The sequence below is a fragment of the Bicyclus anynana genome, chromosome 20, assembly GCF_947172395.1.
Source record: "Bicyclus anynana chromosome 20, ilBicAnyn1.1, whole genome shotgun sequence".
In the NCBI taxonomy this organism is placed as follows: domain Eukaryota; kingdom Metazoa; phylum Arthropoda; class Insecta; order Lepidoptera; family Nymphalidae; genus Bicyclus; species Bicyclus anynana.
The window spans coordinates 7,984,581-7,998,480 of NC_069102.1; the positions used below are offsets into that span (position 1 = coordinate 7,984,581).

A 13,900-nucleotide genomic window follows, 5' to 3' on the forward strand; every position below is an offset into this window, starting at 1 on the left:
CATCCTTCTTCCGTAATAGGAGACGCGATATGAATATGATCTAATAACTGACTTAACCCAAGCATTCTCAGCTTTCATTTCAAATATAAGCGATTGAAATTCAAATGTACACAGAAACCAGTCATCACCCATGCAGGAACAACAATAAATAATGCATTTTACGCCCCATTGTTGTGTTAATTACCCGTTCAACCCACATAGGGTGAAAACGTCGAGATTTGCAAGCATTTGCGTCGTGAACCATATCTGACTCGAGTTTACTAGGAACTAGCTTTCAAGTAAGACTTGTATTTTCATAATGAAATGTCCCGTTAAATTGCTTTTTGAGACATTAAAAAAGCCGCGCCGACTAGTTGATATGTAGCAGCATACAGCCTAGGCCATGAATGGAGCTTTCTAAGAAATCAATTAAACAAATGACATTGTCCATTAACATAAGACGTGCTTGAAGTTTTATTACTAAAGTACTATCTGATGCCCGTGAATTTATGTGAGGACTAGCGGACGCCAGCGACTTCGTCCGCCCTTGGACCTCCTTAATTCGGCCCTCTTCCAAAATCCGTTCATAGCAGACGCCCGTCGTGGTTTTCGAAATTTCGTGATAAGACTACGTCGACGTACTACTACCTACGCGGGGGTACCTACCTACGCATAAGCTGCCTTGAAATAATTTAATTTAATTTTCTTAGATTTTGGACTGACCCCGGATCATCATAGCAAGCTAAACGCTGGTCAAATGAGGCAGTTAATATGTATACATATAACTACCAATGTTTTGTTTACTCTAACAAAGTTGAAATACGATTATACACTTTAAATTCACGTCAAGCAATGGCAAGATCATAGGGTAAGATGAAACTGCCTGATATGGATAACCGCCAATTTAAGCTACTGCCAGTGAAAACCCAAGTGTGTAAAGGATTTAAAATCTTTATTTTGGTTAACATAGAACACAATTTATTTATTTCTGTACCTCATTCATGTTGTTTTGTAATCTACGAACGATCTACGGAATTACAAGCTTCAAGGAAAACATTTTGTAGTGCAAATGTCCACCTCCTTTAATTTTTTGACAAGTTTTCAACCAGCCTGAAACGGACTACATTTTAAAAACAATAACCATCGTAATTTTAAGTTTTGATTATTCTAATCTTTATCATTATCACTGCTGAGCTCGAGTCTCCTCTCCGAATGAGGCCAATAGTCCACTACGCTGGCCCAATGCGGATTGGCAGACTTACACACGCAGAGAATTAAGAAAATTCTCTGGTATGCAGATTTTCTCAGGATGTTTTTTCTCCACCGTTTAAGACACGTGATATTTAATTTCTTAAAATACACACAATTGAATAGTTGGAGTAGCATGCCCCGCACCTGATTCGAACCTACACCCTCCGGAATCGAAAGCAGAGTCATATCCACTGGGCTATCTCGGTTCTCATTCTAATATTATAAAGAAGTAAAGGTTATAGTGTGGTAGGAGGTAATCTCTGTATTACTTTTGAATTTTTGATTTCAAATTTGAATAGAACCGATTTTGAAAATTCTTCTACCACTAGAAAGCCACGTTAATTTTGAGTGTCCAGTGGCGTGCACTTCATATATGCATCAAAGTACTGCATACCCTGACAGTTGTCTTCTTAGTGCTTATTAAATACAGATTTTTCCAGTTTGCTTAATTTTATTACTAGTACATACCCTGATTGATAATCTTATAACGCTACTGTGAGTGTTATATCCCCGAATTCTCACGGGAAAGGGAACTACGTGGGTGAAACTGCGGAGCGTCGGCTAGTGACTCATAAATAAATCCAGATATCAAAGAAATATAACCGTGTTAGTCACAAACCACCGGATCAGGCTAAGCAGGATTTCATCTTGCCAATTAAAACATCGGTGTAAGTAAACCATATAGTAATTACTTATGTAAACATATAAACCTACCTCGTTTTAACCGATGGATATATTCTAAGTATCAGTGGCGTGCAATTCATAGATGTAAAATGCATTTATCTACCCCGAAAACCTATATTGGAGAAGAAATTTTTCATTTTGTATCTGTGCGTATAGTAATAGTATACCCTATACTAATAGCATTAACAACTGAGTCTTAGGGCCATAAATCATTTCTCTATATCTATCTCGCTTGCACTTATGGGTCTTATGGAGCCGTCTAGTGAAGGGTGTAACAATGAAAGACATATTATCGATAAGTAAAGTTTATTATCGTATCTTGTTCACAAAATTAAAAAAATTAACAATATTTGATTTAATATAATACATATTTCATATTATATAATTATTAACTAAATAAAATTAATCTTCATCTGAGTCTTCATCATCAGAATCTTCGTCTTCTGCCAAATTTATTATATATTAGTATCCATAGTGCGCAACGAGTAACACATGAATGTATTTATTTAATTGCAGTAAACACATTTATAGCAAAAAAAATACGCAATGCAATTACATTAGAAACCGACCAATCAGAATCGTCCAAATCATTATTGACTCATCATTAGCACGTGCGCAGGTAGCCGTTTATCGATAATTAGGGTGCGCAGGTAGGCGCGCTGCACATTCCTATCTTTTTTGACTTTTATGACCGGACGACTCAGATGATAATGCGCATACTATAGTTAAATACCTTGTGCATGCCACTGTTAAGTAGGTACCTTAAAACATACACTATAATAGTTCAAGAGCCTGCATTGCCAGACATACTTCAATTCGTAAAGACTGAAACTTTTAGTATTTCAGTCCACCCTTAAATTACACCCTACAATTTACCTCTTTGTAATATTATCGTATTCATCATTATCAGCCTATTTACTATAATAGTTCAACAGCGCCTAAGCTCCTTGTAGGTGACGAGATATGGAGCTTAGCTTAGACCCACCATGCTGCTTCAATACTGGTTGGCGTGCTTAGGGTGATAATGTTAAATTATTTAACGACAACTGTCAAATGTGATGTTAATGACCGCGACCGATAGATTATCGCGTTCTCAGAGGCACGGGGATGTAACTTTCTTAGAAGAAAGAAAAGTTCAGTACTCGAATGGATACCTATATACTCCCTCTTCTATACGGAGGGAAGCTTTGTAGTATGCCGTTAAGAAAGGCTTATTTGATAAATAATTATCAATCCATCCACAGATCCGCATTGTAGGTAGGTACGCGTGGGACGCATCGTATCAAACGTATTTTAGTATTTTTTGTATAGAAACTCATACAAGTGCGTCCTCTCATCTTCATCGTTTGGATCACATCGAACGGATTTTGTTTTGTTTTGTAAAAAATAATAAAACAGGTATAAACAGGTAATTTATTTTATCAATATTTTATTAATAATTTGCTAAAATGAAATGAAATTTAGAAGCTTATCTTTAATCCTAATGTATGAGGGCGTATGTAACGTGAATCGAAATAAAATATTGCAACCTAAAAGCCTACATATTATTTACTTTCTCGTAATATTTCCATATCATCCGTGTTTGTGTGACATATAAGGAAAACGATAAAGTACAACAATGTATTTTATCCTCATTCTGTGTGGGATGTATGGTTTTATTAACAAACCATCCGTGCAGCCAAGTGGTACGTCGATTCTTTTTCTACAATCGCAAACGCTTGGAAAACTAGAAAAATGTATGGAAATGACAGATCTTGATCACGTGACCTGTCGATAGCAAATGTCATTCCTATACATTTTTCTAGTTTTCGAAGCGTAAGGTGAACGGAAAGTACACAGGTGGAGTTGAAAGAATCTGCTAGTAGTTTAAAATTAAATTAAAAGAGAAAAAAAAAATTTGAAAGACTGTTCTGTTGAGTTGCAACTGTTGAGTTTCTTGCCGGTATCTTCTCAGCAGAATCTGAAATAAAAAAAAATAAGAAAATCGTGTAGGTATATTTACCTAGACCTAATTAATAATTAGGATATCCTTGTTACCTTTTGTACAACTCTGAAAATAAGGCTAACGTAAGTACATTTACCTATCTCCGAATTGCATCACCACGCCTAGTTAGGTACCTCGACTTGTAATTAATAAAGAGCTGGCTCATTTTTTGCGCAAAGTATCAGAAGTGGGATTTTGCTAATTTCACCCTGGCTGTCCAACACAGAAATGCGACCAGTAATTATTCTTGCCACCACTCCATATGGGAATTGTACAGTTATTAGGATAAGTTAATTAGGATAAGCTAGGTAGGTCATCATCATGTCAGCCGATAGACGTCCACTATAGCAGAACATAGGGATATATTGCCTTTTGTAGGGACTTCCAAACATCACGATACTGAGCCACCTGCATCCAGCGAATACCTGCGACTCGCTTGATGTCGCCAGTCCACCTGGTGGGACAACACCTTGGGACATCAATGGCCATCGGTTCTTCGAACCTAGTTAGGTACGTATATAATCTATTTTTACAGTTTTTTGCTTTCACTGCGTTCTTTTTCATGGCTCTAACTACCATATCTACGACGCAGACGTAATAATTAAACTTATCTTATCAAAATTGACTAATCGTATTTTCAAATCGGCATAATCTGATAATATTGTTTCTTATAACTGATATGCATTCAGTGTTAATCGTTCAACGCGGATAACAAGTTGTAAATATGGCGGAAAAGGTGAAGAAGAAACCTTCCTTCTTTTTGAACTTCAAAAGGTTTAACAGCCACCGAGGAGATGAGACAGTCATTCCGACAACTCCTCAAGTGCAGACTGCTCCAGCGATTTATCGGTCAACAAGTTCACGACAAGTCAACTCTAATATACCGGATATTATGAAACCTAGAAAGTAAGTCTTTACAGTCATTTATAGTTAAGTACGTTCAAGTTATCCTACTCGTTACATTTTATGAAAACCTTAAAATATTTAAAAATTCAACCGACTTCAAAACTTTAATTTATGTTAATACTAAAATGCGAAAAATAACAGTGGTGATCGGTCCGCCCGAGGAGTAATCTTTCTAGGATTATTATTAGTTAGTGAGAATCTCTCTCTGTCTCGAGAAGTGTATAGTAGTAACTCTGTCTTATTTTGGTTACACTTTGATTTGATTTCATAATTAAACTGTTCAGACAAACATTGTGAATTTGTTCAACACTGGTTTTGTTATATTTTTAATCCACTTCTGAGTAAGTTTCCTATGTATTCTCGTTTTCATACAAACAAGAAAGTACTATCTTAATCGGACAATACTACAAAAAGGTAAGCGTGAAGAAATAAGAATATCGTATATCTGCTATATATATGTGAAGAATAAGGTTAGATCCCTAAATCTAAGTCTGCAGCGTAACTTAGGTACTGTCCAGACCACAAACAAACTTGTTATCAACCTACGAGTATCTAGTAAAAATGCATTATACCTTGTTGTTGCAATATTATACCTTTTATTTTTTATGACTTATCCAGGTTATCTGGTGGCATCAAAGACTTAATCCAATGCTCTTTGTGCCTAGAGATTCTCTCTAGACCAAAGATGTTACCGTGTCAACACACTTTCTGCTGCAACTGTTTAAAAATCTACGTTGCAGGTGAGTAGCTGAATTATACTAAGTAAATATAATTATTTCGTAAAGTGGTTCACATATTTAGCTACAAATCGTACGTCATCACGGAGAAATTCTCAGTAGCAGTCCAAAAGTTGGAAATTTCATGATTTTACAATAAGTAAGTACCTTTCGATGTATACGAAACATACATCGAAAGGTAATTATTATTAGAACCATCTAACAGTAATCGTTACTAAATCAAACACTATCAAAAGCTCACCAAACCCCATTTTTTATTGTGATGAATCTAAGCTCAGTTGTCTTACATAAAAACTGGAAATCTGTAAGCAGCAGTGGGTGGAAAATGACGAGTTAACAAATCCGACGAATAAGAGAAACTGACGACTTAGAGAATATCGTGAAACCGACAAATAAGAAAACTGACGAGTTAACGAAACTAACGGATTGATGAAACTGACTAGCAATCACCCGACCCTTATAATTAGCCAGATTATGATAATGCTATACAAAAAGAGCCGATGTAACAGAGAAAGATTATTATTAACCAATCGTATTAAGTTTCGACAAAGAGACAGGAATGGTCCTATCCTACATCCTAGACTAAATGGTGTCATCGACGACTTAATTTTACAAAACAATCATTTTTACTCCTTTCAGATCTCCCAATAATCAACTGTCCCATCTGCCGTACGAGAATACAAGTACACAGTGTAAATTTTGTGGAAGACCTTCCATCAAACCTTTACATAGATACCCTGCTAGCCATGGTCGGGGTTACCGAAGACAAGACTAAACCAGTAACCCCGCCATCGACGCCGCTGAACAATAACCTGCAGAGTGTAGAGCTGTTTGCTGCAGGAGTCAGATGTTCGCACTGCCTAACTATATGTGATAATTTGGACATCTCTAACTGTGAACATTGCAAATCGGTACGTATTCATCATCAAGCAAGTTTAGAAATATTAAAAAGTCAGGCTTTCCGCCATAAAACAAGAAGAAAGAATTTTGAGGCTAGACTTAGCTTAGTACTAGCTTTAATTAATGCGGGTTGGCGTTGATGATTTTAACTGACACTGTAACAATCCCTCAGATCAACGATACGAGATTAACTGACTTCTTAATGTGCAGTCCATTGCAATGTTACAATTTTTAGGCCTTACCCTGCGTTTTTTAGAGGACGCAATTTTGTTTTTTTGATGTGTAGTGGGGGTCAGTGGAAAGCTAAAAGTTTGAGAGGTTCCCACTCTTGTCCAAGGGCCACCATCTTGAAAATAGGGTTTGAAATGGTTTTTAGGGTATTTTCCACACATCAAAAAAATAAAATTGCGTCCTCTAAAAACGCAAGTCCAAATGTAACTTTTTAAAGGACTATTTACGAGGCACAGAGTGGTGACACCGACACATTGAAACTCCGGACAATTATAGAGAATTTCATCGAAAAATATCTAAATTACGTAGCCAGACTTTGAACTCGTACCTCATAATCCAAAGTCACCTACTACTGGACAAACGAGGCAGACAATACGTAATAGACAATAATATCGATTAAGATCACCTAGCTTCTGTTCTGATAGTCAGATAATTAACATTCGGTACAACTTAGCGATGTACCGAAAGATTAGATTCGGTACATACATTTAGTTCCAAACCCTTTGCTTTTTGACTCTACAAAGCTTTAATGGTCGAATGTAACGTAATCTCAATAGCAAAATATCATAATTGGTAGAATAAACGAACGTTTTAAACAGTGCCTTTGATAAAGAAGGTAAATCTTGATACTGTGATACTAATTGATGTTTTTGATGACCTTTCTGATGTAACGTATGAATTTAATCCAAGATATCTCCTACTTGTATACCTAAAACTTAACGTTAACATTGTTGTGTATAGCTTTACATAACTATACATTATTTATTTCCTATACCTAAATAATCATCATCGTAAGCAGAATAACAATCTCTATTGTGTTTGAACAAAAATGTAACATCATCTACCTTTTTTACACAAATCACAGTTATTAGCTTATGACGAAACCCTGTTATATAAATGGAATATTACAATATTCTTAGATATAATCTATAATCTTATAATTTGATAGAAGTACCTACCTAACAAAATATCAAATACGTAATACCTATTACATTATGTGACAATAGCACTGATACGTATACGTAATTTACACTCTCTTAATTATAGGCTTTATTTAGATTATATGTACCTATACATATTTACCAAATCTATTTATTTTATTTCTATAAGGAAACGGTTTTGACATATAAGTATTATATCCTACGTATACATTGTTTTCTTTGTTTATATCTTTGTATATCTTTTAACGTAATTTCAGGAAATAATGAATTGAAATTATGTTGGATTAATGCCCCCTTATTGATCATATAATTTTGATAACTTACAGTATCATAACTTTATTAATAATGGTTTGCTTTCTTTGGAATTAAGTTGTCATTTTTTATCGTGAGTTAATTTATATGGAAGATAAAAACGTGTTTATTGTAAATTGTTTCAGAACTTCTGCAAAGTTTGTTGGTTACAACATTTAGATGACATGCGAATCCAAATTGGTTCTATTTTGAAAGAGCTGGACTCTGCTGCCAGTAGACTTGAACACAAAATTGAGCATTATGAGGTAAATATAAAAGTTATAAAGGATTAAAACACAAATGTTAAACAGAATACCTAAACCTCAATTTTATAATTATAATATCAGTACTTTTACTTAATAGTGGACAACATGATCCAACTACCTTATTTTCTCGTACTTTTAAAAAAATAATTCATACAGAATATTTACCTATACCTACCTAATTATTAAATCACATATTTTTATTTTTATCATAGAATTTGATTTATAACGATAAGATTCTTCAGTATCTTAATTATTATTATTTTGTTTTATTTGATATCTTGATATCTGTCCGCGTTACTTTTAAGAACTGCTTGTTTGCCCTTAATCCTTATCAACCATTGTTTTCAACTTTACAGGACGAATTCGATTGTATCTAGAAGGAAAATTTATGTTTTGATGAAACATTTCAAAATAAACGCTTTAATGGCCTTAATCTTATCAACATATTAGCATTTGCAACGCCTTGTTTATATATTAGATATACTTTAGACTTTGTTTTTGTTACGCTCTCTAAAAATAAGACTACCTAGTACCTACTTACCTACTGACAAGTCAAATCTAATCTTTGGAAAACTATTTGTTTTCTTCGATATCTATATTGGATATTATTCCAATAAAGTTATAGACTTGCTAGACACATAATGATACGAAACCGGAGAGCTGCATTTTACAATATTAGAACCATCGGCACCGACACTGGTAGTAGAATACCGGCAACGGCGTACAACCAAGCAATTTTGCGTTCCGGTACGGTGTCGTGTCTTAGATTTACGAATGAGCAACATAATATCTAGTTATCTTTAACCTCATCAACATTCCAGGACAGATTCGATCGTATCATTGAACAAATAAATATGGCAGCAGAAGAAAAGGTCAACGCTATCCTGGAAGCAAAAATGGCTTTGATAACAGAGGCATCTGAATTACATAAAAGTGGTGAAATGACAGCTTTGGCGTTGAAAGAATCTGTGGCAGAGGCTCAAGATGTTGCTAAACGAGCTATGACAATAAGGGAGAATATTGATGATGATCAGGTTTGTGGTGTTTATGTACCTAATTTTAATCACTTCGCATACTACAAATGCTAAAAATTCTAAAAATTAAATTACAATAACTTTTTGAATTATCAACACCCTAATTTGCCTGTGAGCAAAAGGGCTTATAAAACAGGGAATAATTTCTTAAATTAGATCTAATAAAGATGAGAGTAGTTTGGTAAACTATTTCATTATTCGAAAAACCACTTTCAAATATTGCATCATTTAAGTCTTTAAGTACCTAATCGTTGATAAAAAACGTTATGTTTTAGTAGCATGACTTTTCCAGGTGATGACCTTCATAAATTTACATACAAACACATTACAACTTTTGACCGAAGTCTCCAAATGGGATGCGGAGAAGTATACTTTTGACAAAGAAAACTTCCGAATAGAATCAGATTCTAATACGCCTTATGACGCCGAATCAGATGATCCTTTACCTGAAGCAGCAAAACAAAATGATCCTATGGAGAGTGATGCAACTTTAACTCTACATTATAGGTAAGAGATTTTAGGGGCTCTCTTGTATATTCTTCAAAACTTTATTTGTATTTACTAAGGTGTAAAAATTGTTTCTTGGTTTTAGTAGTTTGAATCAATTAGGAATGTTACGACGTTACTTGCCATGCTTAAGAATGGGTGATAAAATTGCATTCATCATCATCATCATATAAGGTCATATGCGATTGTTTTCGAGTAATTGATTACATGTTACCGAACTCGCCATCTTGGTCCAACAGTTACTCTGATCTCCTACGAATCACGAGAGTCTGGTTTCGAGTATGGAATATTACTCGGAAAATATTAGGCTTTTTCTTCTTTCATACATTCTCTTCTTTCAACACATTGTCAGTAGAAGCCCGAAAAGTTGTGAATTCGATAATTGTGCATTCTCTTGCCTCGCAAAGTACGTTAAGCTCAGTTTTTATCATTAACATCTTACAGTGATACACGAAATTCGCATTGGAGCAATTTGGCGATCTTAGCTTCAAATATTCATTTTTAGAAAAAGAGTATAGATCTCTCGATTGATGTTGTGCTTAGTGACATTGTTTGATCTCATTACGTTTTAGATCCCGTAACTTCATACCCCATTACATATGGCGGAAAACGTCCCGGCCGTCCGGCGTCGGCATCAGTCCGTGGAACAACCACCTCTACATCTGCGGCATGGACAGCCACAGTGTGCTGGTGGTGGAACGGTCGCAAGCCAAGATTGTCACGAGACTGTCTTGTGACGAAATGCTGTGCCCAGTCCATATCGCGTTTATGAAGAGTTTGGGAGAGATTTATGTGACCGGTAAGAATTATTCGATTTTAATCTAAAGTGATATACAACAAGACACTTTCAACTATGTCTTACGTGGTTGATGTCCAGGCGAATAATAAGATTTCGACATCCTAGGATGCGATTTCGCTATTTTACACTCGTCGACAACCTTTTCAAATCACGTCTTATCCGAATTTGAACTTTATTTTTTTGCGTTTTGGCGTTTGCAGTTATGTGATTCTATATCAAACCAATGCCTTGTAGCGAATTACGTCACAGTTATGATTAGCGTTTGCGTAAAATATTACAATTACGAGATTATTTTCACAAATAAAAATGTCATTAGAGTTTCTAGGCATCTAAACTGCCTATAAGCAAAAAAATCTTCTTAGTTTTGTACAGCTGCAGGCGAGTAACCTATTTAGCTTACAAGTCTACACAACAGGGTAATTTAAAAAAGCGTGTGCTATAGTAAGTAGGTACCTACCTACATAAACAGCAAAGGCAAAGGAGCTAGTTAGGTAGGTATTTTGGTACTAAATGTACGTACGTACCTACGCACATTATTTGTAAGTGTGAGCATGAAGTGTTTGACGAGATTGAATATCCGGCATGTACCGTTCCCCGCGTGCTTTGAATGTTAACGGAATTGCAGTTTCAGTGATTTGCTTCGGATATTTAAATGCGTCATTTACCTAAACCTGAATTGTAAGAGAAAGCTTTGTTTATCTTCAAATGACTAATGCAAGATTATCCGAGTAGGTGCCGTTAATACAACGTGAATGTTAATTACGTATTTAGTAATTCAGTAGCTTTAAAGGGCATTGTATATATATCTAACTACCTATTATTTTATCCGAATATTTAGATAATATCCAGGCTTAAAATCTGGACGCTATGCTACTTTATTGTTGTTTTAAATTGAAATGGTAAACAAATAATAATTATTACGAATTTTAATGATTTTTATGAGTAGGGAGGTTTAATGTGGAATAGACCTTTTTTCGAAGCTATGTTTCAACTTGAAACACTGACACAAAAATTAAAGTCTTCCTCTTTATTTTCGTAAAAAATATTATAAAAAGGAGACTGTCTTGTTGGCACAGTAGCTTATGTGGCATCGGATCACGAGGTTTTCGGTACGATTCCTGGGTCGGGTCATGGAATACTGAGCCTTTTTTCTTCTAAGAAATTTTCAGTGATTCTCGGTGCTGTTACAGAGTGCTTCGGAGAGTCCGTTAAGGCATTAATCCCGGTCATTATCATGAACGTCTGATATTGGCCGTTAATGTAACATTATCACCCTAATTACGCCAACCCGCTCTACCAGCTTGCTGGGTCTATCGCCTTTCCTATACGGACGGACGCCTAGCCTTTTAATGGGATGTTAAAATGGGCTGATAATGATAACCTATAGTCTGGCAAGTTCGTTGATAACACTCCCATAATATGCGGGCGACGGGCGAAAACACTGCGCGGGTGTGAAATAGTGCGTGCGGGGCAGTGTCGTGCATCAGTCGTGGGGTTTTCATTCATCGCTACACGCTCCCCGCTCCGCGCGCAACATCGGGAGTGTTGCGAACGAAATTGCCAAGCTAAATGTACTTATCTGAATGTTTATGTTCTAGATAAATGGAAGCACTGCATACACGTGTTCTCAAAGGACGGCGAGTACCTCCGCTCCATCGGACAGAAAGGCAGCAGAGTTGGCATGTTCCGATCTCCCGAGGGCATAGCGACTGACAACGCACAACATCATATTTATGTTGTTGATACTGGAAACGATAGGGTTCAGGTGAGGAGTTAGATACAGAATAGTAGGTATAACGCGGTAGCAGCCACAGAGATTGTACCATCATGTTGTGGTAGAGGAAACATCTCGAGCAGGTCCCAGGACTTGTGACCTTGGGGTGTAGTTTTAAAGTCACCTTTCGGAATTCATTAACAATAGTGATAATTATTTAGCCTTGGTAGTAGACTAGGACTATCATGGGTGACAAACTTGTCAACTGAATAGTAACAGTTGGTTTTTCAACTGAAAAGTAGTTGTGAATGATATATATAAGAACGAAACCGCCCAAATAGCGCTAATTAGGCATAGAGGAGCCGCTGGATGCTGACGGCTCGAGACCGTTTTGTATGAGTCCATGCAAGAGGCCTATGTCCAGCAAGCAGGAGACGTCCAGCGGCTGATAATGATGATGATGAGGCATAGAGTATGGTAACGATACAGTAGTTTTGCATTGATAGAAATTAGAATGGTGCTGACTGCCGAGTAAAAACTTAATGTTTTCGCGCAATATTATCTTCTATTTATATTCCGCTGATTGACTAATTATAAAAAGCTTTAAAACGATTATTTTTTATTTCATTAATTTACAGGTTATCCAGTCTGATGGAAAATTCGTAGACCAATACGGTGTAGCGACCAAACAGCAACCAATGCACACAACAACCGTATGGGAGACCAAGGAAATACTTTGCACCGAATTCAACGGACCCACCGCAGTCGCTGTAACCAACGACCGCGTAATCATACTCGACAGCGGTAACCGACGGGTCAAAGTATACAACAAACAGGATAAAAGTAAAATTATCGAGTTCGGATCGTTGGGGCAAAGAAAAGGCCAATTCCGACAGCCAGAATGTCTAGCGGTTGATCCGATGGGCTTCATCTTAGTAGGGGATTCGGGGAACTGTCGCGTACAAGTTTTTAAACCTAACGGACAATTGGTAAGGGTGTTCGGAAGGTTAGGGAGTGAGCCAGGGAAGTTTGGATGGATATCCGGTATCTACGTCACTAAACAATTGGATATCATTGTTAGTGATACTAAAAATCATAGCGTTAACTTTTTTTAATTCAGTTATATGATAGGTTCATTATGTTTTTGTTATATATACAAACGGTAAAAGACGCGACGGTTGAAAGTATACAACAAACAAGTTAAAAGCGAAATTATCGAGTTCGGATCGTTGGGGCAAAGAAAAGGCCAATTCCGACAGCCAGAATGTCTAGCGGTTGATCCGATGGGCTTTATCTTAGTAGGGGATTCGGGGAACTGCCGCGTACAAGTTTTCAAATTTAACGGACAACTGTTTGTAGTGTTTGGAAGGTTGGGGAGTCAGCCGGGAAAGTTTGGGTGGATATCCGGTATCTATGTCACCAAACAATTGGATATAATTGTTAGCGATACTAAAAATCATAGTGTTAACTTTTTTTAATTTAGTTATAGGTATGCTAGGTTCATATTGTACACTAACGGAAACTCGTGACTCCGTATCAACTCACGATATTTAGTTTTTCCTCGGATCGAATTGTAACATTATAGTAATGTGTTTAGCCGTGAAAAGGTAACAGACAGACAGACTTACTTTCGCATTTACAATATTAGTATAGATTATCATCTCCATACATATTTT

General features: G+C 36.3%; 1 protein-coding gene across 1 annotated transcript; it reads left to right on the top strand.

The window, feature by feature from the left end:
* Positions 1-4,622: 4,622 nt before the first annotated feature.
* Positions 4,623-13,339, top strand: LOC112045158 (RING finger protein nhl-1-like). The gene is made up of 9 exons (XM_052887948.1): positions 4,623-4,804; positions 5,390-5,544; positions 6,181-6,452; positions 8,051-8,170; positions 8,992-9,204; positions 9,497-9,711; positions 10,284-10,510; positions 12,109-12,275; positions 12,863-13,339. Exons 1-9 carry the CDS (start codon positions 4,623-4,625, stop codon positions 13,337-13,339), a joined length of 2,028 nt encoding a protein of 675 aa, XP_052743908.1.
* Positions 13,340-13,900: the final 561 nt, after the last annotated feature.